Genomic DNA, 27,877 nt, shown 5'->3' on the forward strand with positions numbered 1-27,877 from the left:
TGAAGATATTGACATTGCTGTTAAAGGAATGGTTACTGTGTACTCGAAAGACCTTTGTTCTGATTTTCCAACAGAATTTCGACAATTTATGTGCTGGTATAAAGAACAGAGAAATTATGACGAAGGATCAAGTGCACAGAATCAAGTTGATTCAAGTGCTCAAAAGATGTTTAAAATGCTGTACAATTCTGGTGTATATCAAGCATTTCCAAATACTTCAGTATTTGGAAATAGCACTCCGGATCTACTTATGTCTGATGTCAACCAATTTTTCAGGATAACGCTCGTTTTCTGAACTGAAAAGAATTAAAGATGCAAAACAATCAACAATGGCTCAACGGCGTCTATCTGTACTTTCACTTCTGTGCATTGAAAGTGATTTGCTCAACAAGTTCAACTTCAAAGAACTAATTGAAAAATTTGCAGTTATAAAAGCGAGAAAATTTTAAATTATGTTGTTTTTGGCTAATAAATAAATTTTTTTAAATTTTACTTTTCATCTTTTTGTGGGAAAATCCGTATTATTTGTATTTTCAGGCCACTTATTAAAATGTGCCTTAGGGCCAACAAAGCCTTAATCCGGCACTGGAAATAGAAGGGGTCCTAATGTGGATCCTTGAGGAACATCAAACGAAATATTTAAGAAATTAGATGATACGTTATCATCCGCATAAACAAATTGTTTCCAATTATTTAGATAACTTTTTAGCCAAACTAATATATTTCTTGTAATTCAGTACCATTCCAACTTTTTAACAAAAATTTTGTGATCAATAATATTAAAAGCTTTTGCCAAGTCAATGAAAACACCTAAAGTAAATTGAGAATTTTCAAATGAGTCAGATATATTTCTCTGTAAATTGTAGAATGGCATGTTCAGAAGAATTGGTTTTTTAAAATCCATATTGATTGCTGTATAATAAATTGTTTATAATAAGATGAATATAAATTTTATTGTACAAAATTTTTTCTAAAACTTTAGAGAATATAGAAAGTAGTAAAATTAGACGATAGTTACTTATATTCTCAATGCCACCACCTTTTAATATTGGTATGACTTTTGCTAATTTTAGAGTTTGTGGAAAAATTCCATGTTTAATTGATATTAAAAAAATCTTAAAGAGTATATCTTTTAAAACATCAAATGAACTTATAATAATGTTGCCATTAATACATCTTGGCCTTCTGCTTTGTTAGATTTCAAAATTTTAAAGGCAATTTCAAACTCTTTAAAAGATAATTCAAACGAGTTTAAGTTAGAGTTTGGAGGAAACATAGATCATTCATTAAACTGTTTGCAATAGGAATGATTTTTGCAAGATTTGGTCCCACAGACAAAAAATATTTATTAAACTCTTCCTTAATTTGTCTTTAATCATATAAAAATTCATTATTATGTTTAACCGTGTTTGGCAAAGGGTGATATGTACATTTTTTGCTCCTAGTAATTTCTCTTATTATAAACCAAGTGCGTTTAAAATTTAATTTATATTTATCTAGTAAATTTAAATAATACTTTTATTTTTTTTTATTTTTGACGCTTTCAAAAAGTTTAGCGTAATTTTTATATATAGAGAAGCGTTAATAATGCTCCAATCAATTAGAGATAATTGTTCTTTTAAAGATTCAAGGTTTTTATTTGTAAAAATGCGCTTTTTGAAAACTTGTTTTTTATTAGGAAGTCATTTATTATCTATATTTATAAAAAAGAAAATAGGAAAATGATCAGATATGTCATTTTTAATTATGCCTTTTTTTAAGGATATGTTAAAAACAACAGTGGTTAAAATATTATCAATTAAAGAAGCACTTGATTGAGCAATTCTTGTCGGTTTGCTAATTAAAGGAATCCCACTATTTTCGAAAATGCCATTATAAAATTTTTTAATGTTATAATTGACGTGGTATTAAAAACAGTCTAAATTCCGATCACCCAATAAGTAGTTAAATTTATTTTTCGTGGTTCGTTTTTGCAATAACATCATTACATAAAACCGAATGAAAGTTTTTAGTTTCACCTGAAGGTGGGCGATAACAACAACTTAGAATTTTTTTTTTATTTTATTGGTTAAAATTTCAATTGTTAAAATCTCTTTATCACCATCAGTGATGCTCATGTCATGGCGGTTAAAATATCGCAAATTATTTTTAACATAAATAAGAACGCCTCCGCCACGCTTATTTGTTTTTCGTTCCAAAGAAATTATATTAAAACCCGGCAGTTCGAAATTGGTTGAAGAATACACGTCATCCGAACTTCACCATATTTCTGTTAAGCAGATTATAATAAAAAGATTACTAGTTCCTTCAATAAAATTACTAAAGATTTCCAATTTTTTTTAAACTTCGGATATTAATGTGAATTGTAAAAATATTATTTTGAAATCCTTTAATTTAATGGGTATAAAAGTAGTTGCATTTATTTTGCAAGCATTCAGAATCAGTAAAATAATTAAGATCAGTATCAGATTCCTCGTCTAATAGGAAATTATTAGTTTGAAAAAAATTATAAAAACTAGACTCAAAATTTAAGGTTTCAGTAGAATCCATTTATTTGTGTTTTTTCATAATCAAAATGAGATCAAAGAATTTCTTTTATAAATCCCGTGTGATTAATTTATTTTATATAACTTTAGCGTACTTACCCTTTGCCCTTAAATCTTTTGCCGCATTGAGAAGTTTTTTTCGTAACTCCAGCGTATTTTCACTATAATCTTCATTTATGTAAACCTTTTGAGTCGATAATTTTAACGTCGTGTATTTTCTTAATATCGTGACTTTGTCTTTGTAGTTAAGAAATCTTACTACGATCGATCTATTTTTTTTATTGTTTCAGGTAATTTTTCTCCAACTTGATGCGCCCTTTCAATTTCAAAGTTTCTGTGTAGCTGAAGTTTGTTATTTAAAAACTTCCTTACTTTATTTTCACTGTTTACCGACTGGAATTGGTAATAGGTGAGATTGGTGGTACTAGAAAGACTTTTTTTAAAATTAAGACAAAGTTTGAAAAAAAGATTATCTAGTACAAACTATCCCAAAGCAGTTTAAAAATATTTTAAACGAAACTTTAATAAATATTTTATTAAAGTGAAAAAGAAGACCCAGAAACAATAAGCAGTTGTGGCGCAACTCAGAAACAACTCAGTTAAATAACCGACGCTAAAGAACTTTTTGTAAATCGCAATCACGTTTAGAACTAATAAGTTTCCCAAAATCAGTTCGAAAATTTAATAATTATATGTTATATTAAATTTTATACTTCTTGCTATCGAGACGTTACAACTTTTTTTAATTTGCTTTATCTTTTTATATATATTCCAAGTGTTTTTTGTAGATGTTTTGTAAAAAACAATAGTTGTTTGAATTCGTATTTTTATTTTTGAGAAAAAAAGAAAAATAAGGAACACATTGTAAAGACAAGTTATAGAACAAGTAGAGCAATACTTTTTTCAGTATTTTTTTTTTTGGATGATAATTTTTCAGCGTTAATTATTTTCAAAGATTACTTGCGTACAAAATTGTAATTTATCATTAGTAATTTATCTCTTAGTCATTTATCTCTTAGTAATCTATCTCTTAGTAATTTATTTCATAATCATAATCTTAACTTTAATATAACGGTTTTAACCACTGAACAGTCATGCCAAAGGCCAAAAGACTTCAAAAGAAAAAAACTTAGGTTTATCAAAAGCAGCAGATTTACCATATTAGATCAAAACTACTACTTTGTTGAATAAAACTACAACTGAACTGGTAAAGTCAGAGAACCCATCGGTGAACTATAGGATCAAGATAAAGTTGATACAGGGAATCAAAATATTGATAATACGAAAAATCTTGTTAGAAAAGTGGACGATTTCAGTGATATTGAAAAAAAAAACAGTTACAGAAATGGAAGAACTTATATTAAGGCTTGGTTTAATGAGTTTAGTTGGTTACTTCATGATCAATCACTGAAAGCTGTCTTTCGTAAAACCTGTACAAAATATGATTCACATTCTGCTGGAGTGTTCAAGCATGGCGCTGGAAAAGGATATAGAACATGGAGCAAAACTGCTGCAGCACAATAAGATCACGAGGACTCAAATGTTTATAAGGCTGCAAGTGCTCTAACGATTGAGAAAGAAAATATAAAGTTTACAACATTTAATGCTCAAACTGACCAAATTTACATGGAGAAGCAATCAGTGTTAAGGAAAGGCTTGCCATTTCAGAACAATAAAAACAATACATCAACAGGCTGTAGCTATAACAGGTGATAATGATGAAGAATCCAATATTTACCAGTTTATTTTGTATAAGAGTAAAATTGACAAAGCATTAGAAATCTTGATGATTGAAAACCATTATGTTCATACAAAATTGTTATGGAAGATATTGCAGCAAAGTATAGCAAAAATGACTGTTTAAATAAAATAATTTTAAAAAATTTTAAAAATCATAAGTTTTTAGGTTAAAATGACTGTTTAGGTGTCTAATAAAGAGTATTTGGGATCAAAGATTCGATTGAAGATGTTTTTAAGTTAATCGGAATAACCGGTCAAAGGTTAAACCGCGTATACCGCACTTTTTTTACCCAAAACCTCGGTTTTTGAAGTTCAAAATTAAAAGACTAAAGATTAAAATTTTTCATTTTTTTTATTGTATTAGTTTTACATAAGGGCCGATGCTTTTAAAATTCATATGGTCTATGCAATTATTATAAAAAGTTGAAAAATGACTCGCGCTAATGTCTAGTCCAAGGGTCGGGAACCTTTTTTAATCTAAGAGCCATAACGGCTAAAAAAATTAAAAATAGTAATGAAGAGCCACAAAAACACAAAATTTTAAATTTTTTTTTTAATAACTTGAAAGCATAAAATGAAATTCACATATTATATTAAAAAGATAGAAAAAGCTATAGTTAATAACAATTATTATTGGTAAAATGAAGTTTAATGTGATTTCTGGATTCGAACTTTTTTTGATAATTTGGTTAAATTTGGCTGATATTTCGTTGAATGCAACTGTAGTAGAGCCTGCGTACTTTCATCTGTTAACCTACTTCGGTATTTATTTTTAACAAAATTCATAGATGAAAAAAATTGTTTACAATTATACGTTAAACTAAAAATGGTTAATAGACCAAACGCAAGTTTTTAGGAATTTATATAAGTATTTGGCAGTGAAGTCTAGCATTGGAATATGATACCCTGTGGCCTATCTTTTTTTTTTTCTTCATAGATTGCGATATGTGCAAGCATTGCTTCAAATTTATCAGCCCAGATACTTTTATTCCGAATCTCGAATAGCTCTAAGTGTAAGTCTGCAATATTTAATTCAGGAAATGCATTTAAATCCACCAATGTAAAATTGACTTTTAATGGTAGTATTATAAACTTTAATGTTTCCTGATATGGGGTAATCCATAAATGATGTCAGTAAATATAGGGGGGTGGGGGAAGGAGTGCTGGAAAGTTTGACACTAATTGACAATGGGGAGGTGGTGTAGAGGCCAAAATGATGTCAGTTTAAATTATTTTTTTAGTTTTGATGAGCAGATTTTAACGGTTTTACATCTACTAAATGGTATATAAATGATGTTTTGTTTGTCGGGAAGTTAATATTAAATGCGGAGAGTTTGATGTTATATTTTAATAAATTATTTATAACACAATATTATAAATTAATATAATAAGTTTCCCACAGACATTAAAAAAATAACAACTACTAAAGTAAAATAAAAATTACAATCGTTTTATTAATACATTACCATTTGACTGCGAATCAAATTATGTTAGAAATATTACCTCTTTGTATATAAAATTCACAATTATTATTCGCTCCCTAGCGGATTTTAAAATGTGGTTTAAAGTAAACTCATAAAAGTAAACTCATGAAACTATCATTTCTTGAAATTAAATTGTCGTTATTTCAAGTATGAAACTCTAATTGCTTCTAGTTGATTGTAAAACGTGATGCAATGCAAACACATAAAGTATATTGAAAATTCGAAACGCTAATTACTCCCTAGCGGGTAGACAAAACTCTTTTAAAATGCTTGCGCTAACGATGAGCAAAATCATTATACTGATTGTGATGTAAACAATACTAATAAATCAATATTGAAATATGGATAAAACCACATCACTTAACTTATTGAGGGTCTCGTATGAAAATGCTCATCCCGATAAAAAAAAGGCTAATATCCAGAAAGAAGTCCATAATATATGGAGTTTATTAAAAGAAGAGAAACTGGTGCATAAGGATCTTGAATCAAGAGTAATGTATTTAATCAATTTATTTAATGAAAAGGTACTTAGTATTGTCAAGATCAAGCAATTATCATTTTGGGCCAATACTCCAAAACAGTCTTCCCCCACGCATACTCAACTTGAATTTGATAAGAATTCCTCACAGTTTGTTGAGCCCACCAATGAGCGATTTGTTATTGATGATCAAAAGAGTGCATTAACTTTGAGTTTGTTGACCACGAAAAATCAAAAAAATGCAAGAACAGTGGCTCAAGATTGACTTAACTCTGAGATTTCAGCTTTAAACTGTGAAGTTTAAAGATAAAACCTTTAGATTACAAAGATAAAGTGGAAATTTTAAAAAATTCTTTTAAATTAAAGGGTGAAAGTATTTTCATTAATGAAGATTTTTGCTACGAAACTAATGTAATAAGAAAAGAATTGAGAGAAAGAATGAAAACTGAAAGGCAGCTGGGAAAATTTGCATATACATCGTATGATAAGCTAATTGTGCGCGATTGGGTATCAAAAAAACCGTGACAAGAAAGCAAGAGTTAAGTTTTATTGTTTTATTTGCAATTTTGTGTTTATACAAATCCTTTTTATTTTCTATTATTATTATTTTATTTTATTTAAAAACAAATAAACAAAAAATGGAAGAAAACTTAATAATTAAATTATTTGATGAAAATATCATTCTCAGGGACGAAGATGACTCTGATAATTTTAATCAACAAATATTTGAAAGTCAATACTATACAGTTTTTGAATCTTTCCAATATCTACAAAATAAGAAAGTTTTTTTTTCAATTTTAAACATTAATGTTCGAAGTTTAAAAAAAAATTTTGAAAACTTCAAGTTTTTGTTGGATGAATTAAAACATGACTTTAAAATTATTTGTTTAACGGAAACTTGGGGTAAGTGTGTTGAAACAAATGCGGAATTTGAACTAATTACTTACAAATCAGTTCACCAACCACGTAATTTTGGTATTGGCGTAAGTATTTTTATCCACAACTCAATTAATTATAGTTTACGTAATGATCTCTGTGTGAATGAAATAGATTGTGAGTCATTATGTATTGAATTAAAAAATAAAAACAAAAAAAACATAATTGTAAATGCGACATATAGACCACCATCAGGTAATTTAAAAAAATATAAAACTCATCTGAAATCATTTATAACAGCTATCAATAAAACGCGAGATCATGTCTTTTTGGCTGGTGATCTAAACATTGACCTAAAAAAAGATGCTTCAAATAATAATGTAAAAAATTTTATAAACACTCTTCTTCAAAGTAACTTAATTCCCACAATAAACAAGCCAACTAGAGTGACTAAAAACTCTTCGACACTTCTTGATAATATAATAGCTAATAACTTTCATAATAACCGTCTTAACACAGGTATAATCAAAACTGACTTATCAGATCATTTCCCAACATTCTTAGTTACTACTAACATAATAAATAACAACATTCCTTCTAAAACTACCATATTTAGACGACAGATCAATGAAAACTCTGTAAAACAGTTTCAAAACCTTTTAAGAAACAACGTTGATTGGAATCTGGTATTGCAATCAAACGATGCTAACAACTCATATGATCTATTTCTAAGTCAATTCTACAAGCAATATAAGACAGCATTTCCTGAAAAACAAATTATAGTGAACACAAAAACAGTTATGACTCCATGGATGTCTAATGGGTTACTAAAATCCTCAAAAAGAAAACAAAAATTATATGATAAATACTTAAAAAAAAAAACTTATAAAAACGAAATGACATATAAAAACTACAAAAATGTATTCGAAAAAACAAAAAAAATCTCGAAAAAGCTTTATTATGCAAAACTATTGGACAAAGCAAGCGGAAACACCAAAAAAATATGGAATGTAATTAAAGAAGTAATTGGCAAAAATAATTATACGAGAAACACTCTGCCAAAAAAAAATAACATTTGATGATAAAAATATTTATGATAAATCAATTATTGCTGAAAAAATAAACAGCTTTTTTATTAATGCTGGTCCAATTTTGGCATCAAAAATTCCTCTGAATTCAACTTCATTTGAGTCTTATTTAAAAAATTATGATAAAGTTATGGATGAAGCTAATCTTAAATTAATTGAATTGCGAACCGCCTTTTATAATCTTAAAAACAACAAAAGTGCTGCATTTGATAAAATTAACGTTAATGTTGTAAAATCTGTTTATCATATAATCGAACCTCTTTTGTTTCACATCTTTAATCTTTCTTTTAAAACAGGTATTGTTCCGGAAAAATTAAAAATTGCACGAATCACACCAGTTTTTAAGACTGGCGATGACTCTATTATTTCTAATTATAGACCTATATATATATTACCGTGTTTCTCAAAATTGCTTGAAAGAATAATGTACAACAGGCTATTTAATTATTTATCAGAAAACAATATGTTGTACTCAAAACAGTTTGGTTTTAAGAAAAAATGTTCCACTGAACATGCAGTGATAGATATAGTCAATCAAATAACAAACGCATTTAGTACTAACTACTTTACATTAGGAGTTTTCATTGATCTGTCAAAGGCTTTTGATACTGTAAACCATAACATACTAATGAAAAAACTTGAATATTATGGAGTAAAAAATAATAACTTACTTTGGTTCAAAAGCTATTTGACCAATAGAATGCAATTCATCCAATATGCGCAAAAACAAGCAATTCCATATGCTGTAACTTGTGGTGTCCCCCAGGGCTCTGTTTTAGGACCCTTACTATTCTTTTTATACTTTTGTATTCTTTTTGCAGATGACTTCAATCTTTTTTATTCTCACAGAGATATTAAAACACTTTTTGAAACAGCTAATGAAGAGTTGGGTAAGGTTAATGAATGGTTTATAAGTAATAAACTGTCTCTAAATGTGGATAAAACCAAATTTATTTTATTTCATGAAGTAAATAAATTAAAAAATATTCCCATTAAACTCCCAAATCTAATAATCAATAACGCTAACATTAAAAGAGAAACTTCAGTTAACTTTTTGGGCGTAATATAAGATGAACATTTACATTGGAGTGATCATATAAAAAGCATTGAGAAAAAGTTATCAAAAAATATTGCCAATGATATATACGGCTAAACTATTTTTAAATAATAAATCTTTAAAAAGTTTATATTTTTCTTTCATTCATTGTCATTTGATTTATTGTAATATTGCATGGGCAAGTACAAATCATACAAAATTAAAAAAATTGTACAGTAAACAAAAACATGCCTGCAGAATATTATTTGGAGCTGATAAAATTGTACCATGCGAGCCTCTTCTGCGTATACTGGGCGCATTAAATGTTTATAAAATAAACTTACATCAAGTTTGTATTTTATAATGTTTATGTATAAAACAAAAATGGGACTATCTCCTAAAATATTTCAGTCCTATTTTGAAAAGGTAGAGCATAAATATCCGACAAAATTTTCAAATACATTTCACTACATTGTCCCTAAATATAATTCAAAACAAATTACATATTCAATTCAATGTCGTGGACCCTATTTGTGGAAAAAGTTTCCTAATATTGCAAATACGGAAAAAATTAGTACACATCAGTTTAAAAAAGAATCGAAACAGGTGTTATTACTTATGGATTTTAATATATCCGATTTTAAATGTCTCTTTTAAACTAAAATTCAATTGTATAAAATATGTATCAGAATTTATCAATTTATCAATTTTTGTTTGTTAGTTTTTTCATTATTTGAGTTATGGTGTTTCCTCTAATCTTAAAAGTTATTGGTGAAATCTTAGTTTTTCAACATTTTACTTAACTATTAATGAGTTGTTATTTATTTTACTTTTAATTAAATTGGTTAAAAATATGCATACATAAAACGGTTTTTTTAAATTAAGTACTCTTTTATTTTGAATTTTTTGTTCTTTATTTAAATATTACTTGATTACAAATTGTTATAAATTTTATTTTCATATTCTTCAACAAATACTTTGTATAATATACGTATATAGTGTGGCTCTTGAAAATACGTGCTCTTTAATTAATTAATTAATTTTTTTTTTTTTTGTTTACTTTTCTTTCAGTTTTTCTTGTTTTTCTTGATTATTACTCTTGACATAAATATTGTTCTTGAAGTATTTCTTAAACTAATTGTTATTTATTTTTACATTTATAAATTTTAATAAATAGTTTGTAAAGTATAAATATATTATCCGGCTACTGTAAATACGTACGATTGGGGCTCGGTGATAAGACAAAATAATGTCTTCTACTTGCCCCGCCAGTTTTTTTTTGTTTATAAACCTTGTAAATTGTAAAAGTTATTAAACGGCGAAATAAATAAATAAAAAAATAAAAAAAAAAGTTGCTGGACTGAAGACTAAAAAGAGAAGTGGATTCATTGCTGAAGCTGAAGAGGATGATTTGAAAAAGAAAAAGAAGAAACTAGATCATCTATATAAAGAACTGGCAAAAAAAAATTAGATCTAGCTCAACAGAAGAAAACCAGACAACTGAAAAAAGCTAGAATGGAGAAAATCTGCTTGAAGCATTCAGAAGTCAAAGAAAAACTAAAAATCAGAAAGAAACCTGGTCCACCATCATTAGAAGTAGATCAACCTCTTCTTTTGCGGGCGATTATAAATATTGCTCTCCATGGTTCGTTCGATGATGAAAACGTCGGTCAGAGGTTCTTCGGGTAATGATAGCTTAGCTATGTTTGTTAATATTGTATTTGTTAGAATTTTACTCTTAATTAGTACTTGCACTATTGTAAATATCCTTGAAATGTTAACATGTTAGACACTTCAAAACAGTCCCTGTTAAATTGATCAGTCCTCAGAATGAATCTCATTTAAAACATGTTGACGGACCGTTTTGCAGTTCAACTATAAAATATATGGAAGAAGTTGAATAATGAAACACACTTCATCTGGCCCAAAAATAGAACATTTTGGGCCAGATGAAGTGTGTTTCATTATCCAAGACAACAAGGCTAGAGTACCAATTGGAATCACAGCAGCCAAAAAACAGGCACCGTTGTTGATGCTTTTGGAGTACCGGGTAACTCTCCCGGGCCATGGCTCGGTCGAGGCTGCTAAACACAAGCTTATACCATCTGTATATGCCGGAATTACAATCAAAAAAGATGATCTCTGAAAAACAGATGCTGTTACTTATTCTGGACCTGCCTACATTGCTGTTTGATCAGGAAAGCACGCATCCTCAACCCCCTTTGCTCATGGATTAGACTTTGAGCGGCTCTTGGATATCAAAGAATTCGATTCTATTACCAGAAATTCTCAAACTAATATGGTTGAGCCTATCGTTGAGCGTCAAGGTTATTCTTCAAGAAATGGTGAATCCCGATTTCAATTACCAGAAAGTAATTGAAATCGGGATTCACCATTTCTTGAAGAATAACCTTGACGCCCTTTTCATCATGATGAACGATCCAGGCCGCAGTGCATTCAACATAGCTGAGCGACAAATGGCACCTCTAAGTAAAGAATTATCTGGGGTGATCCTTCCGTACGAACATTACGGATTTCATCTTGATTCTCAAAGTAATTACATTGACAAAAGTTAATTTGTTAAAATATTAATGTAATTTTTAACCTATTGTAACCAACATACTGTTTAAATCAGGCCGGACAATAGATGAAAATTTAGAAAAACAGAACTTTGATTTTGCTGGACAGGCTTTGGCTGATATTTGGTCTGATCTACAAATTGACGGTTATCCAACCATTGCAGAGTGTATTGATCTAAACTAATCAGAGCTAGAGTCAAGAAGTCTTTTATTACAAGATCAACGTTGGATTGCAGATTATCTTCGTACAAGTCAATATTTTACTCAAATTGTGAAATGTGAAAACCGTTCTTGTTGTCGGACTATTAGAAGCTCTTACTTTACTCTAATTAGATATCCTTTTAGAATACGGTATCCTTTTAGAGCGTCGGAGTCGAAAAATTGAGAAAAAATACTGACATCATTTTTGGATGACCCCTATTCTTCCAGTAGCTGAGCAGATATATTTCCTTTTCCTTGCATCTTCAGATTAAGTTAATTAAAATGTTCCGTCATATCAAGTAAAAAGTAAAAATTTTGCAGCCATTCTGAATTCTTTAACAGTTTGCAATGTTTTTCTTTATAATTTTTAACAGCTAAAAATATAGTTATTTCACTTAAGCATTCAGAAAGTCGTTTTAAAGTTTTTCTTCTTGACAACCGACGTACAGCTGTGAATGTAACTAGTTCTTTATGTATAAAATCCATTTCTTCTAATAATTCTGTAAAGATTCTGTGATTTAACGATTTTGCTCGGATGAAATTTATTATTGGCACAATGACTTCCATTACATTTTTCAGCTGTGGTATTGCTCCTAAAATTTTGCAAGCAAAGCTTCCTTATATAAGATACAATGAAATGAAATAATTTCATGAGAAATATGACAAGAAAATAGTTTGATAAAGCCTTTGTTTTTTGCAATCATAGCAGGTGCTCCATCAGCTGCAACGGATACTATCCGCTCAATGTTTATATTTTTTGTTTCCAAACATTTCAAAACTGATTCTGCGATATCTTCCCCTCTCGTTTGTCCCTTCATAGGCAGCAATTTGAGAAGTTCCTCTTGTACACCGAAAGCTGTTAAGTATTTGACCCTCTCGCAACATTGAGATATACCAGTGACATTTACAGATTCATCAGTAGCGAGGGACAAAAATTCAGCCGTTTTAATATCTTCTATTTTCATGTTTGAAATCTCTTCTGCAATATTCAAAATTCGTTTCTTTACGGTTCTTGCCGAGAGTGGTATATCTTTAATCTTTGATAGTATTAAATCTTTGTTTTTAAAATCATTATATAGAATTCCAGAAACAGTATACATGTAATCCTTCAAAAACTTACCAGCTATAAATGGTTTACCATCTTTTGCAATTTGCAATGATAATGCAAAGCTTGCTTCAGTTGTGATCGATCCGGAATGAATATAATTTGAAAAGCAATTTTGTTGAACTAATTGTTTTCGTTACAATTTATTAATAGCTTTTTTCTGCATTCACCTTCGGGATATATTTGGGCAAATTCTTCATATTTCACAGAACATATTAAACATCGAGGATCACCATCACTTTCTATAACTGCATATTTTTCAGTCCATAGTTTATTAAATCTTCTATTTTCATCCGCAACTTTTCGTTTTTTGGTGCTCATTATGATCTATCAGTTTTAATGCGTTAATTAAAATTAAAAGATAAAATTGAATACTAAAGCTAAAATAAATAATAATTAACTTATTATTTATTTTAGCTTCAGTATTCAAACTTATTAACCAGTCTTAATATATCAAAAAGTTAAAATTAAATTACAATTACAAAATATATTTAAATAATTGAAAGTCAAAATAAATAACAATTAAAATAAGTTTGTTATATATAATTTAAACTCGAATAATTGTTCAAATAAATTTTTGCTTTTGTACTTTGCATTCAAAGCACCATCGCATCAACGATATGTTTCTTTTTTATTTTTGAAAAAATTGGTAAATCGACATATAGTACATAAAAACATGTACAAAAAAATTTCAAAAATGATTAGTTTTCTCCTTCATTTTTGAAAATTTGGAAGAAATAGACTCATAAAAGAATATTTAAAATTTTTAATACTGTAAATCTATATGAGAGCCACATTTCTTCAACAAAAGAGCCGCAGGTTCCCGACTACTGGTCTAGTCACTTTATCCGATTGTTAGGGTATATCCAATGTAAAATTTATGTTCCCTTTTTCGAGCGAATCCAAATAAATATATTGCATGAGTTACAAGACTATTTCTGCAAAAAGAACAGCACAAATTAAAGGTTCATTATCTCTGTTTTCATCAGTAAAAACACTTTTAAAACTGCAAAGCATTCTTGCATTATTTGCTATTCTACAGAATCTATTGAAACAGTAACAAGAAGTTAATCTGACAGGTCATGTCGCAGTACTCTGCATTTGAAATGCATCTCAGAGATTTGCACAACTTAGATAAAATAAGGAATTTAATAGAACTTTAAAGGCGACAAAACTATTACATGAAATCAAGCAAGACAATGAGCTTGAAACCGAAGATACGCAGAGACAAAGAGTAATACCTAAAACATTATGCGAATAAGTAATTACCAAAAAGCTTACATTGGTCGGGGCAAAGACTGATCCTGTCAAATCAGAAAAAAACAAAGTAAATCTTTTTTTGAAGCAATTGATGCTATTCAGAACAATTTGAGTGAGAGATTTGAACAGGATGGGTTAACAGTATGTAAAAAATATAGAAGAAGTTTGGATTTCATCGGTGAATAACCAAGATTTCCAACCGCCTTTATTTGGAATACTAATTTTTTAATAATGTTTACATCATGGAACTACTAAAGGGGCTACCTACAGTTATTACTCTGTACAATTTTATTGCAATAATAAAAATACAGTGTTTCCAGAGTGGCAGCAATTGCAGATATTTTCAATGCCATACCAGCTGCAAAAGTGGCCAATAAACAAACACGAAAACTAATGAAACTTTTCTACACCAAGCTTCTATCGACATCATAATGTGAGATTAATGTAAAGCTAAGAGTGGCATAGGATGAAATGTACTAATGGTATCTAGAAAGTAGCTAAGAAAGAGTTGATTTATTTAATAGACTATTTAATGGTATGTTTTAACCTTCAGTGTTAATTTCACTGAACAGGCGATTTGTAAAACTAAAAGTAGTAGAAAAAGAGGCACTTCTTATGTATTTTTTGGAGAACGGTAGGGTTATTTTAAAGGTTTATTTATATTAAATTATATATATATGGTAAAATATTATTTTGATATTTTGGCAAGTGTCCTTATGGTTTGGTTTGCCACCCTTGCCCTCCGGCCCTTCCGGAGTGCCTGGAATCAATTATAAATGAGTACAGCAAGTCAAATATAAGTGTATATATCTATTAAATATTATATATAAGTAAATCTACTAACTTATTGTACTTACTTATACTTAACGTAATAAATTGATTAGTTGAAGTGAAAGAGAACTTTTTAACTATATTCTGAAGCGGTTTTTTTCAAAACGCCTTAAGATACTTATTACGTATTTCAAGCAAAGCGCAATTAAAATAAATTATTTGGAGAACCACTTGTTTAACAATTTTAATAACATATAACTTTTATAACTTTTTTCATAGCTATTTGAAAATATTTATTTAAAACCGTTTATAGGCATCTTAATCAGCTTTTTTTGTATAAAAGTCAAACGTAATTTTTTATAAACACATATCAAATAACACACATTAAAATATCATATAACAAGTTATTTTACTAAATTAAAATATTTATTCCATTACCATAGAGTTTATAATTGCATCAAACTATTGTCTAACAGAAAGGTTTAAGATATTATAACTGATTCAACAGATATTAACAGATTATAAAAGAGATAATAAAGATTTGAGAATACTTTATTGCGTGTTCGAAAATATAAAGTTAAATATTATATTGTCAAGTGTAACAAATCTTTTTTTAAAAACTCAGTATCAAACATGCACGAATGAGTAACGGCAGTAGCAGCGTTAATTTAACATAAACTAGAAAACGACTAATTAGTTTCTATTAAGGCCTAACATTTTGTCTATCAGCAAACCTATAACCTTAATACTGGGACAAAGTAACACAGTGCTCCAGTTGATTATGCAATCACCATTTTTCATCCTCTACTTCTGCTTTGTATTTAAATGCAAAAACAAATGGGTTTTTCTTGATTATTTAAAGTTTCTAAGAGTTGCATTAATTCATTTATACTACTGTCATTACTAGCCTGCTCTATTCTGAATGACACTGCTGCATTAGGATAAAATATATTTAACTGACAATATGTGTGTAGAAAATCTACATCAGGCCTTAATTTTCTAACACTATGTAAAATTTACCTATATACCCTAAAACCGTAATGGCCACTATTTTGGGGGACAAGCTATTTTGGCTGTGAAGGATGCAAAAGATAAAGAGAAATAATACCTCCTTATGTGTTTAAAAAATGTTTTAATGACAAGTTGATCAACATGGTTCTCTGTCATTAAATCAAAAATAGTGGATATCGAGAAAGATGAGGTAATACAACTTTTCCTGAATAACAGCACAAAAATGAGTTTTGTTTAAAAAACGTCTTCGCACTACAATACTGACAAATATTGTTTAATCCCCCGAGGTAGTTACTCTTTATAGTAATATTAGTTCTTGCTACGAAGTGCATTTATCCTTACTGAGTTCTCGCCTAGCATTTTATCCTTTAATTTTACAAAAATTTATTTCAGCTCACTTAACCGCATCTCTCTTATTTTGACAACAATTTATTTCAGCTCACCTGGGCTCAACTCTTTCAATTCGGCGACAGTTCGGAATATCTCACCATGCCTGGTTTCTTTTATTTCGACAATTTCTAATAATTTTACTCTTAAAATACTATACATAACTAAGCATCAAAGGTGTGTGTAAAGCTTTTCCTTAATATAATAGAAGTTGAACTTTTATTTCATGATTGAACTTTTAGTTTTCTTGCAAAACCTAAAATATAGTATAACCAAAAAAGAAAACGTAGCATAATATAATTTTCTAATATAGTTTTCCTCTACTCCTAGTCTAATTAAATTACATATTTTTCCTCTACACTCCGTCTTATTAAGATAACATATATCTATGAAGAACATAACCTAAAGTTATAAACAAGTCGCTATTATCTTCATAACTGTGTAATGATATATTTAGTTTGCAGTTATTATTATTTTTTGACAAAATATTACAATAATTTATTCAAAAAATCAATAAAAGTATATAAAAATTAAATAAATTATAAGGCCTGTTTTCTCAGCAAGTACTGCTACCGTTGATTGGTGAAACGTAATGCTTCGTCAAAAAACCCCTTTAATTACTTTGAAACCCATTCAATACAAAGATTGTGATAAATAAGTAAGTACAAAACTAATAATAGAAAATATCTATAAACAGTCATATATATATGCTTCAGGCGAAGAAACTTGGAAATATTGAAACTTTTTGAAGTATTTTAATTTTTTTTATATATTGAATATTCTGTAGAAAAAAGGCACCCGATCTTAAGTAAAATTTGTGGATCTCATCGAAATAAAACGAAACCGTGTATTCCGATCTCATCAACCATGTATTTGCAACACCGTCATATGTGTGCCAATATTTTTCGATGTCATCGAGTTATATATTATGGAGTAAATAACAAATAATAAATTTCGTATTAAGTTATTTAAATGGCGTCTATAAGTGTGCGGAGCTTTAGAGCTCGAAGAAAAACTACAATAAATGTTGTTGGCAAAAACAAACGAAAGGTTACTAAAAGTTGGCATAATTCAAAAAATATCGAAAGTCAAGCCTTAACAGAATTCTCCGGTATTTATACATATTATGTATAATTTATACAATGCATAAATTGCAAAGGTTACTGGTAACTTTTAGGTATACATTTAACTTAAAGGTAACCTTTGGTACCCTTTGCAGTTTCACTACAAGTCTCTCTTGCTTCACTACAGTTTCTGTATTATAGGACTTTTCATGAAGAAAGAAAATTTGTAGTTCTCTCATAATTCTTTGAGCTTTGGTTTATTATTATAATAAACCAAAGCTCAAAGCTTCTTATTATTCTCTGAACATCGATGTAGTATCATTTAATAATTATATGATACTACATCGATGCTCAGAGAATAATAAGAAAGCTTTAGTATTGCATCATTCTTAGAAAGATTTTATTGTTGCATCATTCTGCCTAAGCCTGTATATACAAGCTTGTTTGTATATAGTTCAACACGAATATATATATAGTTCAACAAATGTGCGCATATATTTTATATATATATATATATATATATATATATATATATATATATATATATATATATATATATATATATATATATATATATATATATATATATATATATATATATATATATATATCACGGCTGTTTCACTCAATATAAAAGAGAGCTTGACGTTACAAGAATTTTTGTGTTTTAAAAAAAGAAAAGTATTTCTACGTAAAAAGTATAAAAATTCACTAACTTTAAAATAATAGTTTTTTTATCTATAAATTCTTTCATCTTCAAATTAAAAAAATATAAAAGAACTATCTTTCCTTGTTAAATATTTATTTCCATTAAACGGACTAAAATATGATATTGTTAAAATAATGCTAAAGATTTGGGATCACTTTTCTGTTTTTTACGATTTTTACGGAAAACCTGTCTTGGGCCAACAAAGATATTCTGACATAGCTATATGTTTGATAGTTAAAATTTGGAACACTTATCAATAAATGTCTATTCTATCTAAATTTTGGTGCATATTGCTCATTTTTGTAAGAAAAGTTAGTTTTTAATGCATTTCTATTTTTCATTCTATCACTTTACAATGTAAATCCATTTTTTTTGTAATATGCACCAAATTATTGAAAATTCAATTCTTTATAAAAATGAAAATCAAAAAATTATTTTATGTACCTCCAGTTATGTTAAAAAATATGGTAATCAAACTGGCTGGTTTAGCAACAAATTTTTATTGTTTTATGCGTAAATTTTTGTTTACATTTTTAAACAATCACGTGACCTTAATACCTTACGACCCAAACAAGAATATTATGAATTTTATGAAAACAACTTTTTTAGCGAGACAAATTTTGAATTATAAAATTAACAAAGTTAGGCGGTTTTTTTCTCTTGAAGGTAATCAACTAACATGAGATAAGTTTAATTCTATTATATCTTGTTCATCTATTTGTCAATAAATATTATTGGTATAATTACAAACATATAAATTGGTGTAAAAATATAATCTAGGAATTAGTACAAGTTATGGTCACAAGTTATTGAGTCCAGCAACCGTTCTTCTGGTTTAAAATGAAGTATGAGTCTAGTATCAAGTGGGTGTACAAAGAAATACTACTTAAAGAACTTATCAATGGACCAACCGATTATAGAATAGTTTTTTATAAGAATAGAAACAATTTCAAACTTTATTTGTATATTTAAACACGCAAAAAGAATTAAAGTTGGTGAGTCTTTATTTATTAACATTCTCACACCATATTATTAGAACTGTGTGCACATAATAAAAAGTTTTATAAAAGCTTAAGCTTTTAATTTTCAGGCTAAATATTTCTTAATTTAAGTCTGGTTTTATTTAATAGTATCAATTTTCAAAAACTAGTCATTTAACAGTTTATCCCCCTTTAACGACATTTTCGTAAAATCAATCTGTTTTAGTTAACTTTAAACGTTTAAGTAAGATTTTTTTTTTTTAAAATAAGCCAACAATGTGTACATTTAATAATAAATATCGAAAATATATTCTTTCTGATTTTTTTTGATAAAAAGTAACATAAAATTACTAAAATTTAGCAAAGTTCGTCACTTGACGCGTTTATTCTAAAATTAAAGAAGTTTTTTAATATATTTGTGAAATGTCATCAGATAAAACATTTTATTGGTGTTTTTATTCTTTTTACGGAACAAAATTATCTCTAATGTTATAAAAGTTATAAAGGTTTTAGTAACACCCCTTACGTGAATATTTTCCAAAAAATAACAAGAAGCCGTAAAGCTCGCCTAAAACAGCCGTGATATGTATGTATGTATGTATATATATATATATATATATATATATATATATATATATATATATATATATATATATATATATATATATATATATATATATATATATATATATATATATATATATATATATATATATATATATATCCACTCTTAACAGCAAGAGGTACTTCATTAAAAATTATAGGAAAGTTATACAGCATATACGTACAGAGTGTTGTGAAGTATGACAGTGAAACATGAGCAATGAAAGTTGACGATGTTCAGCATTTGGAAAAAATAGAAAAGATGATGATTAGATGGATGTGCGGTGTAACTCTAAGAGACAAGAAAAGCAGTGACGATCTAAGAAAAAGATTAGACATAGTTAGTATATCTGATAGGGTGCCTCAGGGAAGATTGAGATGGTTTGGGTATGTAGAACGTAAGGATGCAGAATACTGGTTATCAGCATGTGGAGGGGTCAAAGTTTCAGGAGAAAAAAGTAGAGGTAGATGTAGAAAAACTTTGAAAGAGTGTGTTTACTACCAGGTGCGGTACAGGGATAATTAATGATGAATTTTGATACCAAATTTATAATCCTAGGTCAACTAGAAAAAAAAATAAGCAGCTTTGAGGCTTTCCTTGTGCTTTGTAAAAATGTCCACTTTAAAATAGTGGACATTTTTACAAAGCACAAGGAAACGATTTTAAAAATTAGACTTAACATGTGATACAGCATCACATGAAATACGCATATAACACTTTAACTCAATAATAATTTATGAAAAATAAAATTGGTTATGGCACAATTTAATGCAGGTAGAAAAACTAGAATCTTTTTAAAGCAATGTCAAAAAAAAAACGCGTATAAAACAGATGCAAATGAAGGTATCTATATATATATATATATATAAATATATATATATATATATATTTATATACATAAATTAGTAAAAAACACTTATCTAAATATATTAAATATCTATAGATATGTGTGTGTGTATATATGCGGTCGTGGTGTAGTGGTAGAGCGTTCACTTCATAAGCAAGAGGTTCGGAGTTCGATCCCCACCACGTCCCTGGTAGTACCGCGCTCAACTTGTTTCTCCACGCAGCGGCCTTGTTCGTCAAGTTTCGTGTTTCGGAGTTATAGAGTTGAGAGAGGGTTATAACCTCAATTAAGTAGCCTCCTCGTCTGTAGTGGCCTTCAGGGCCTTGGGGAGGTAAATTAACAAAAAAATATATATACATAAATGTATATATATATAAATGTATATATATATAAATGTATATATATATAAATGTATATATACATATATATATACATGCTGCGCTCAACTTGTTTCAGAGTTATAGAGTTGAGAGAGGGTTATAACCACAAGTAGCCTCCTCATCTGTAGTGGCCTTCTCGGCCTTGTGGCGGTAAAATACAAAAAAAATACATATATATGTGTATATATATTTATTTAAATATATATATATATATATACATATATATATATATATCAATATATATATATATATATATATATATATATATATATATATATATATATATATATATATTAAATATATATATATATATATATATATTATATAGATATATATATATAAATATGTAAATTATGTTAGTGTATTTTACAAATAGAGTGCTCAATGTTCTTAAAGAACAGAGCAATAATAAATTGGTAAAAAACACTTATCTAACTTTTATCTTCTACTTTAAGTTTCACCATTGCTGGATCATGAGGAAGAGATATATATTTATATATATATATATATATATATATATATATATATATATATATATATATATATATATATATATGCATATATATATATATATATATATATATATATATATATTATGCATATATATATATATATATATATATATATATATATATATATATATATATATATATATATATATATATATATATATATATATATATATATATATATATATATATATATAAAAGTCGGAATTAGGGTCGGCACAAAATTGCCAATCTGAAAGTATTTGAGGTTGGCACAAAATTGCCGACCTCGTTTCTATGTTTTATGGTTAGACCTTTATATCAAATAATTTTTGCCGATCTGATGCCGACCTCAAAAAGATTGAGGTCGGCAAATTATTGCCGACCTCAGTTTTCCTAATTCTGGGGGTTATATATATATATATATATATATATATATATATATATATATATATATATATATATATATATATATATATATATATATATATATATATAATATATATATATATATATATATATATATATATATATATATATATATAATTATAGTAATTTTTACAATGTAAGTTTGACTTAGTATATAGTTTATATTATTACTATAGTATATAATGTCTTTTTTTAGCAGACAATGATGAAAATGGGGCGTTTAATAAATTTGAACACAATGACGAAAATGATATTGTCGTGGACAAGTCGTTTAAAAAAAGAACTCAAATTCCATATGATGATATAGCCAGAAAGAAAGCTGAAAATTGGGAAAATTTAAAAAAACGAGCCATCACTTTGAAATTAAAAAATTCATCTGTTTGACATTTGATATCAGAATTCATTGATAATCCAGTTGATATAAATTCTAAATCTTTGCCAAATATACCTTGTTGTATATGTAATAAAAATGAACCTTAAGAAAAATATATTCAGTGTCCAGATTGTCTTTTTTTTTGGTATTGTCGTGATTGTTGGGAGTTTTTTCATCAAAAACTTTATCTTTTCCATAAAGCTTGTGTTTGGTGCTCAGAGGTATCTCATTATAATGATGTTATTTTATTTACATGTGATTAATAGATTTGAAATATTTACTTTATCACAGTATATTTCAAATTTTTTAAAAACAATACTTTTTTACAGCATGACTATTTTTAATATAACTTTATTGCAACATATTTTTCAAATATATTATGAAATAGATAAATAATACAACTATTTTCAGGCTGGATATTTTCAGCTATATAATGGTGCCCAAAGAGTCATTAAATCCTTTTCTTGTGAATGCGTAAACTTTTTGAATAAACAGCTAGTAGTCTTTGATTGTTCAGGTACTATTCTTGTTTATGGTTTAAAATTTTAATTTAATCTTTCTTCTAAGTTATTGTCATATATATATTTGTTCATTTCAAAACATAATGATAGGTAGACAACATGAGTCATATGTTGCTGAATGTTTGTGCTCACCAAATATTGTGGATATTTTATTGGAAAATAGTTTATGGCCTAGTTCTCCTGTAAACCCAGCTGCGGCATTCAGCTATGAGCTAATGGATTTAATGGAAGCTTTATTTCTAGATGGAAATGTTGCAGTAAAGTCATTTTGTAAAGCACTGTTTACTAAATCAAAAGGAAATGATTATATCATGGTTATATGATTTTTGATTATGTTTATCACAAAAAAGTGGATTTAAATTTAAAAAATTTATATCAAAATGTACCAGTAAAAATTTTATTGAAATATATTTTTTTGTTTTTTTATTTTTAAAGGTTGACACAATATATAAAATGATAACTGGTGAATGTTTTTTTAACTTATCTTTTGTTTAAAAACGATATGAAAACTTTCAAGGCAAGATTTGAAGACTTTCCTGATCCATCTTTATGCCCAGCGTGTCCCAGAGTAAAAAAAAAATTAATTGTCGTATGTGCATATAAAGAAATTTCTTCTCAGAAAAATTTTATATAAAATTTTTTGTCGTAACAACATATTAAATTTTTAGGAGTCTGGTACATTAGTTTTGTCTTTTGATGCGTTGTATGGATTGGTGAGAAAGTTTTCCCCTGGAAAAAGTCATAATGACCCAGTGCTTAAAAATCATTGTTTGTTGGATCAGTCAGCTGTTGATCAATTTGTTTATAAATACAACTCTAAACTTTCAATAGAAGATATATATATATATATATATATATATATATATATATATATATATATATATATATATATATATATATATATATATATATATATATATATATATATATATATATAATTTGTTAGATATAGATTTGTTATAATTTAAAGTTTTTTTGCAAAACATTCTAAAAATTTCAAAAATTCATTGAAAAATTTTTAGTTCAGAAAATAAAAAAATGAAATTAGTTTTTAGATAACTAAATCTAAAATAACAACTGTTAGACAAAATGGTTATTATTTTTGAAATTTTCATGATTTTTTTTAATGTTCAAATATATATATTTTTAACATATATTTTCTATTTCTAGTTTATTATATAGAACACATTTAGATGTTAGAGAATGCCTTTTTTTATATACAAAAAAGTTTTTTTAATCATTCTACTATATATATCTATAAATAACAAGATTACTCCAAACTCTTGTTAATAATAAAGCTAAATTTAAATATATATATAATAATTTTTTTCTTAACTTACTTGCAATTGATAATTTTTTCACACTTTAGGCATGTAATGATTTCAAAGCAATAAGCTCACTAAGAACTAAAAAAGCTAATTCAAAACTTGATGAAACTGGTGAGTTCGGTTGTGCTTGTAGACATGAAATACCACGAAAGTTTTTAAATCTTAAGGCTGGTGAAAGGTTTTGATTAAAATAGTTTTCTGTTTTATATTTTAAAAAGTGCTTATAAGATTTGCTACTACAATCTCACAAATAAATTTGTGGAACAATTTTTACTTTTGGTTTAGCTAATGCAGTTTATTTGATAAACCAAATAGTTGGTGAAGTTAGAGGTGATTTTAAGATTGTGGTTATGTATGACATTGCATGCGTCCTATTTAAACATCTTAAAGTAACATTTTTCGCAATTATATTTTAAAATTAAAATCTTTTAAATTTACTGACTATGATAATAATTAGTCTGATTTGTATTATATATATATATTAGTTTGCATTAATGTAACATGTAGAAGATTACATAAGCAACATGATAATGTTGAGTATATAAGTAATGGGTAACATTGTTACAACTTCAATTTGTAAAATTTTTCCTGTTATAGTTGTTCTATTAATTATAGAAAAGAGAAAGTAGTATCCTTGACAAATACATTTCGTTTTGTATTCCTTCTTTTCATGTGTATGGTCATAGATCTGCTTGCCAGGTAAACATGGTAAACAATATGTAATAATATAATTTATGTTGAATAATATTATCGGCCATCAATAATGGCTGATAGTAAATTTATTATTCTGGAAATACATTTACTATTTTTGGAAAGTTATGTACTAAGTGTAAATATAATATTGATTGTTACTACTTTTAATGTTATTTTCTATATTTAGTTGCAATATTCACCTTAATTAACTGTTGGTGTTGGTATTTCAGATGGTGAGGTTATGGAACGTCTATGGTCTGCCCTTAGGCGATTTTCAAAGATAACTAAAGAGCAAACTTCTAGTCATAGAGCTGATACAATATCACTTGGCTTACTTCATTGTGCCCAATACTCAATTGATGCATTAGGTGATTTTTCAATTCATCTTAGAAGTATCATCATCATTATCTGGTAATGACAATGATACCTAAGACGAGTATAAAATATAAGACGAGTTTATTCAGAAGAAATTATTGCTTATTCAAAACATTGAAATAAAAAGAGACTGTTACCTACAACATTACATTAAAATTTGCCATTAACGAATGTTAATGAGAAAACAAACTTTTATAAAGCGCAAATTAACAATGAAAAATGTATTGTGGTGCATTTATCTTTGATTTTCATAACTTATGTCAAAATTATATATTAAAACTTGAATCTGACTAGCCTATAAAAAAGTTTAATTTGAATTTAACGGATTTCATTTATAATGATTATAAATTGTCAATTTTGCTATTTTTTTGCATTTTTTTTTTTTAGGTAGAAGACTATGTACACGGTTTGATAAAGCCATACAAGTTCAAGACACAACTAATCTTGAACTTGATAAAACTCTAAAATCTATTAAGGGGGTACCCCCTCTGATTTTAAATCTAAGTATTTTTACAAAAAGTGATTATTGCTAACATGCTTATATTAAATTAAGAATAATGGACTAACTTTTTTTTTGAAAATCCATATTTTTGCCATGGTAACCACAAAATACCCCTAAAATGACCAAAAACTGACTTTACGCCGGCCAAAATACAAAGAAATTGAGTCATTTCCACCTTTCTATACTGAACCATAGTGTTGTTATAAGGCAGGTCTATGATATGAGGGGAACAGATTCTTCATAACTTTTTCTTATCACCACAACAGGACGACCGAAGTTTAAGGTCAAATTTTTTATCATTTTATTAAGCCAAAACTTTTTTTTTTAAATTTAAATAAAATCCATTCCATTCATATCATAGAGTATAATACGGACAACACTTCATGAAAATTTCATTAAAAAATATCATACCGTTCTCCAAATATATTGGCCGGCGTCCACAAATAGCTATTCTGAGAAAAACTCGATTAAAGTAAAACATTAAATACAGTAATATTTTATTCATAAAATAGGTAAAAATAATAATCCAAATTATCAAAATCCACCAGAAACGTACAGGTCTCCATCTTTTTCAATTATTTTGTCATTTTTTTCAACTTTTTGGTGCGTAAAAATTGCCGTCTTGACTTATTATCAGGGTTTATTCGATATTCAACATTTCTTTTTCTTTTATTATTAGTAATACTTTGCATCCTGCAATCATATGTGCAATCATATGAAAGCCTAGTTCCATGTTCAGTTTTTTAAAAATATCAAATGATGCTTTTGCTCCAATATTTAAGTAAGCAACAGCATCATATACACCAATTTCTAATTGGGTAAGCGAGACAAATGTTTGTTTTGCCATGCAAACATTTTTTTAACTCACTGTCTTTACTTAACTCTTCAAATATATATCTCACTTTCATAATAACGTCCATTGGTAAACCCGGTCCTGGATTATAAGTTGTTGTTTTATTTATTTTACCAGCATTGTATTTGCACCAGCTGTCTGAACCAGTAGGGCAGTGTGGAAAATGTAAACTATTATTTTTCGATGAAGCCACATGAAATAGCAATGCTAACACTCCTGCCTTCATTTCGTTTAGGTTAGCTACATTTTGTCTGATTGCAACTCCAACAAAATTTTGTAAGCAATCGATTGTCGCATCTGTAAGATGCCCTTTACCACCAAAGCCTTTTTCTCTTTTCTTTAAATTCAGCTGCCGTGTTCCAACTCTCTTTTGATAATGTCCAACGCATTCCAGCTTTTCAACTTCTATATCAGGGTATGTATTTTTAACATTCATGTAACTTTTACTGTCTCCATCACCTAAATATTGAATATATCTTAACTGGCGATTATCAATAGAACGCTGAAAAACACGTTTTGCTCCTTCTGGCTCCATATCACCAGCAGAACCTTGGTAATTATACTTACAAACATGGAAATTTCTCCATTGTGCATAAGCATTTGGATTAGACTTTTGAAGGTCTTGATTCATACTACAACCTTTACAATATCTAGACATGACTTCAACATCTAACACGAGATGTTGTTTTTGGTCATAGGCTTAGGTAAATTCATAAAAGTGCAAAACTTTTTTATGCCTGCATATCCATGGCCCAATAGTCGCATGCAATAAATTATTCGGTTATTAATACCAAATCCTTTTTTATTATTATCATTGATAGTGGTGTAGACTGATGAAGATAGTTGCAATCTTTTTTTTGACACTTAAGAAATAAAAAAGGAAGATAAACTATGTCGTTTATTATATCTCTCACCTAATGAGAGTGTGGGACTACCACATTCTGGACACAGAAAAGAACTAAAAACAGAAACCAAAACAGAAACATCAATGATACGATAACCAGATATACAAGGTTTCAAAACAAGTGTATCATCTAAGTCTTCAACTTTTCGAGACGAAGCTGACAAATTAAGTGAGTTTTCATTATTTTGTTCCAAAACACAAGTGCTGTCAGCAGCATTTAAATTAATTGTTGGCAACTCAATACTAAGATTATCAGAAACACTAC

General features: G+C 27.8%; 1 protein-coding gene across 1 annotated transcript; it reads right to left on the reverse strand.

Annotated features, from left to right (window-relative positions):
- Positions 1-12,621: 12,621 nt before the first annotated feature.
- On the reverse strand, positions 12,622-13,454 carry LOC136083045 (uncharacterized). The gene is made up of 2 exons (XM_065802454.1): positions 13,304-13,454; positions 12,622-13,256 (listed from the first exon to the last, which is right to left on the reverse strand). The coding sequence occupies exons 1-2, from the start codon at positions 13,452-13,454 to the stop codon at positions 12,622-12,624; spliced, it is 786 nt and encodes a 261-aa protein (XP_065658526.1).
- Positions 13,455-27,877: the final 14,423 nt, after the last annotated feature.

The sequence above is a fragment of the Hydra vulgaris genome, chromosome 08 (assembly GCF_038396675.1).
Source record: "Hydra vulgaris chromosome 08, alternate assembly HydraT2T_AEP".
NCBI classification, from domain to species: Eukaryota; Metazoa; Cnidaria; class Hydrozoa; order Anthoathecata; family Hydridae; genus Hydra; species Hydra vulgaris.

Excerpts from the sequence above, each read along its gene's own strand:
- LOC136083045 (XM_065802454.1), bottom strand. The coding sequence starts at position 13,454 with ATGAGCACCAAAAAACGAAAAGTTGCGGATGAAAATAGAAGATTTAAT. Across the intron at positions 13,257-13,303 it reads TGCCCAAATATATCCCGAAG|TTCAACAAAATTGCTTTTCA; the intron begins GTGAATGCAGAA and ends GAAAACAATTAG.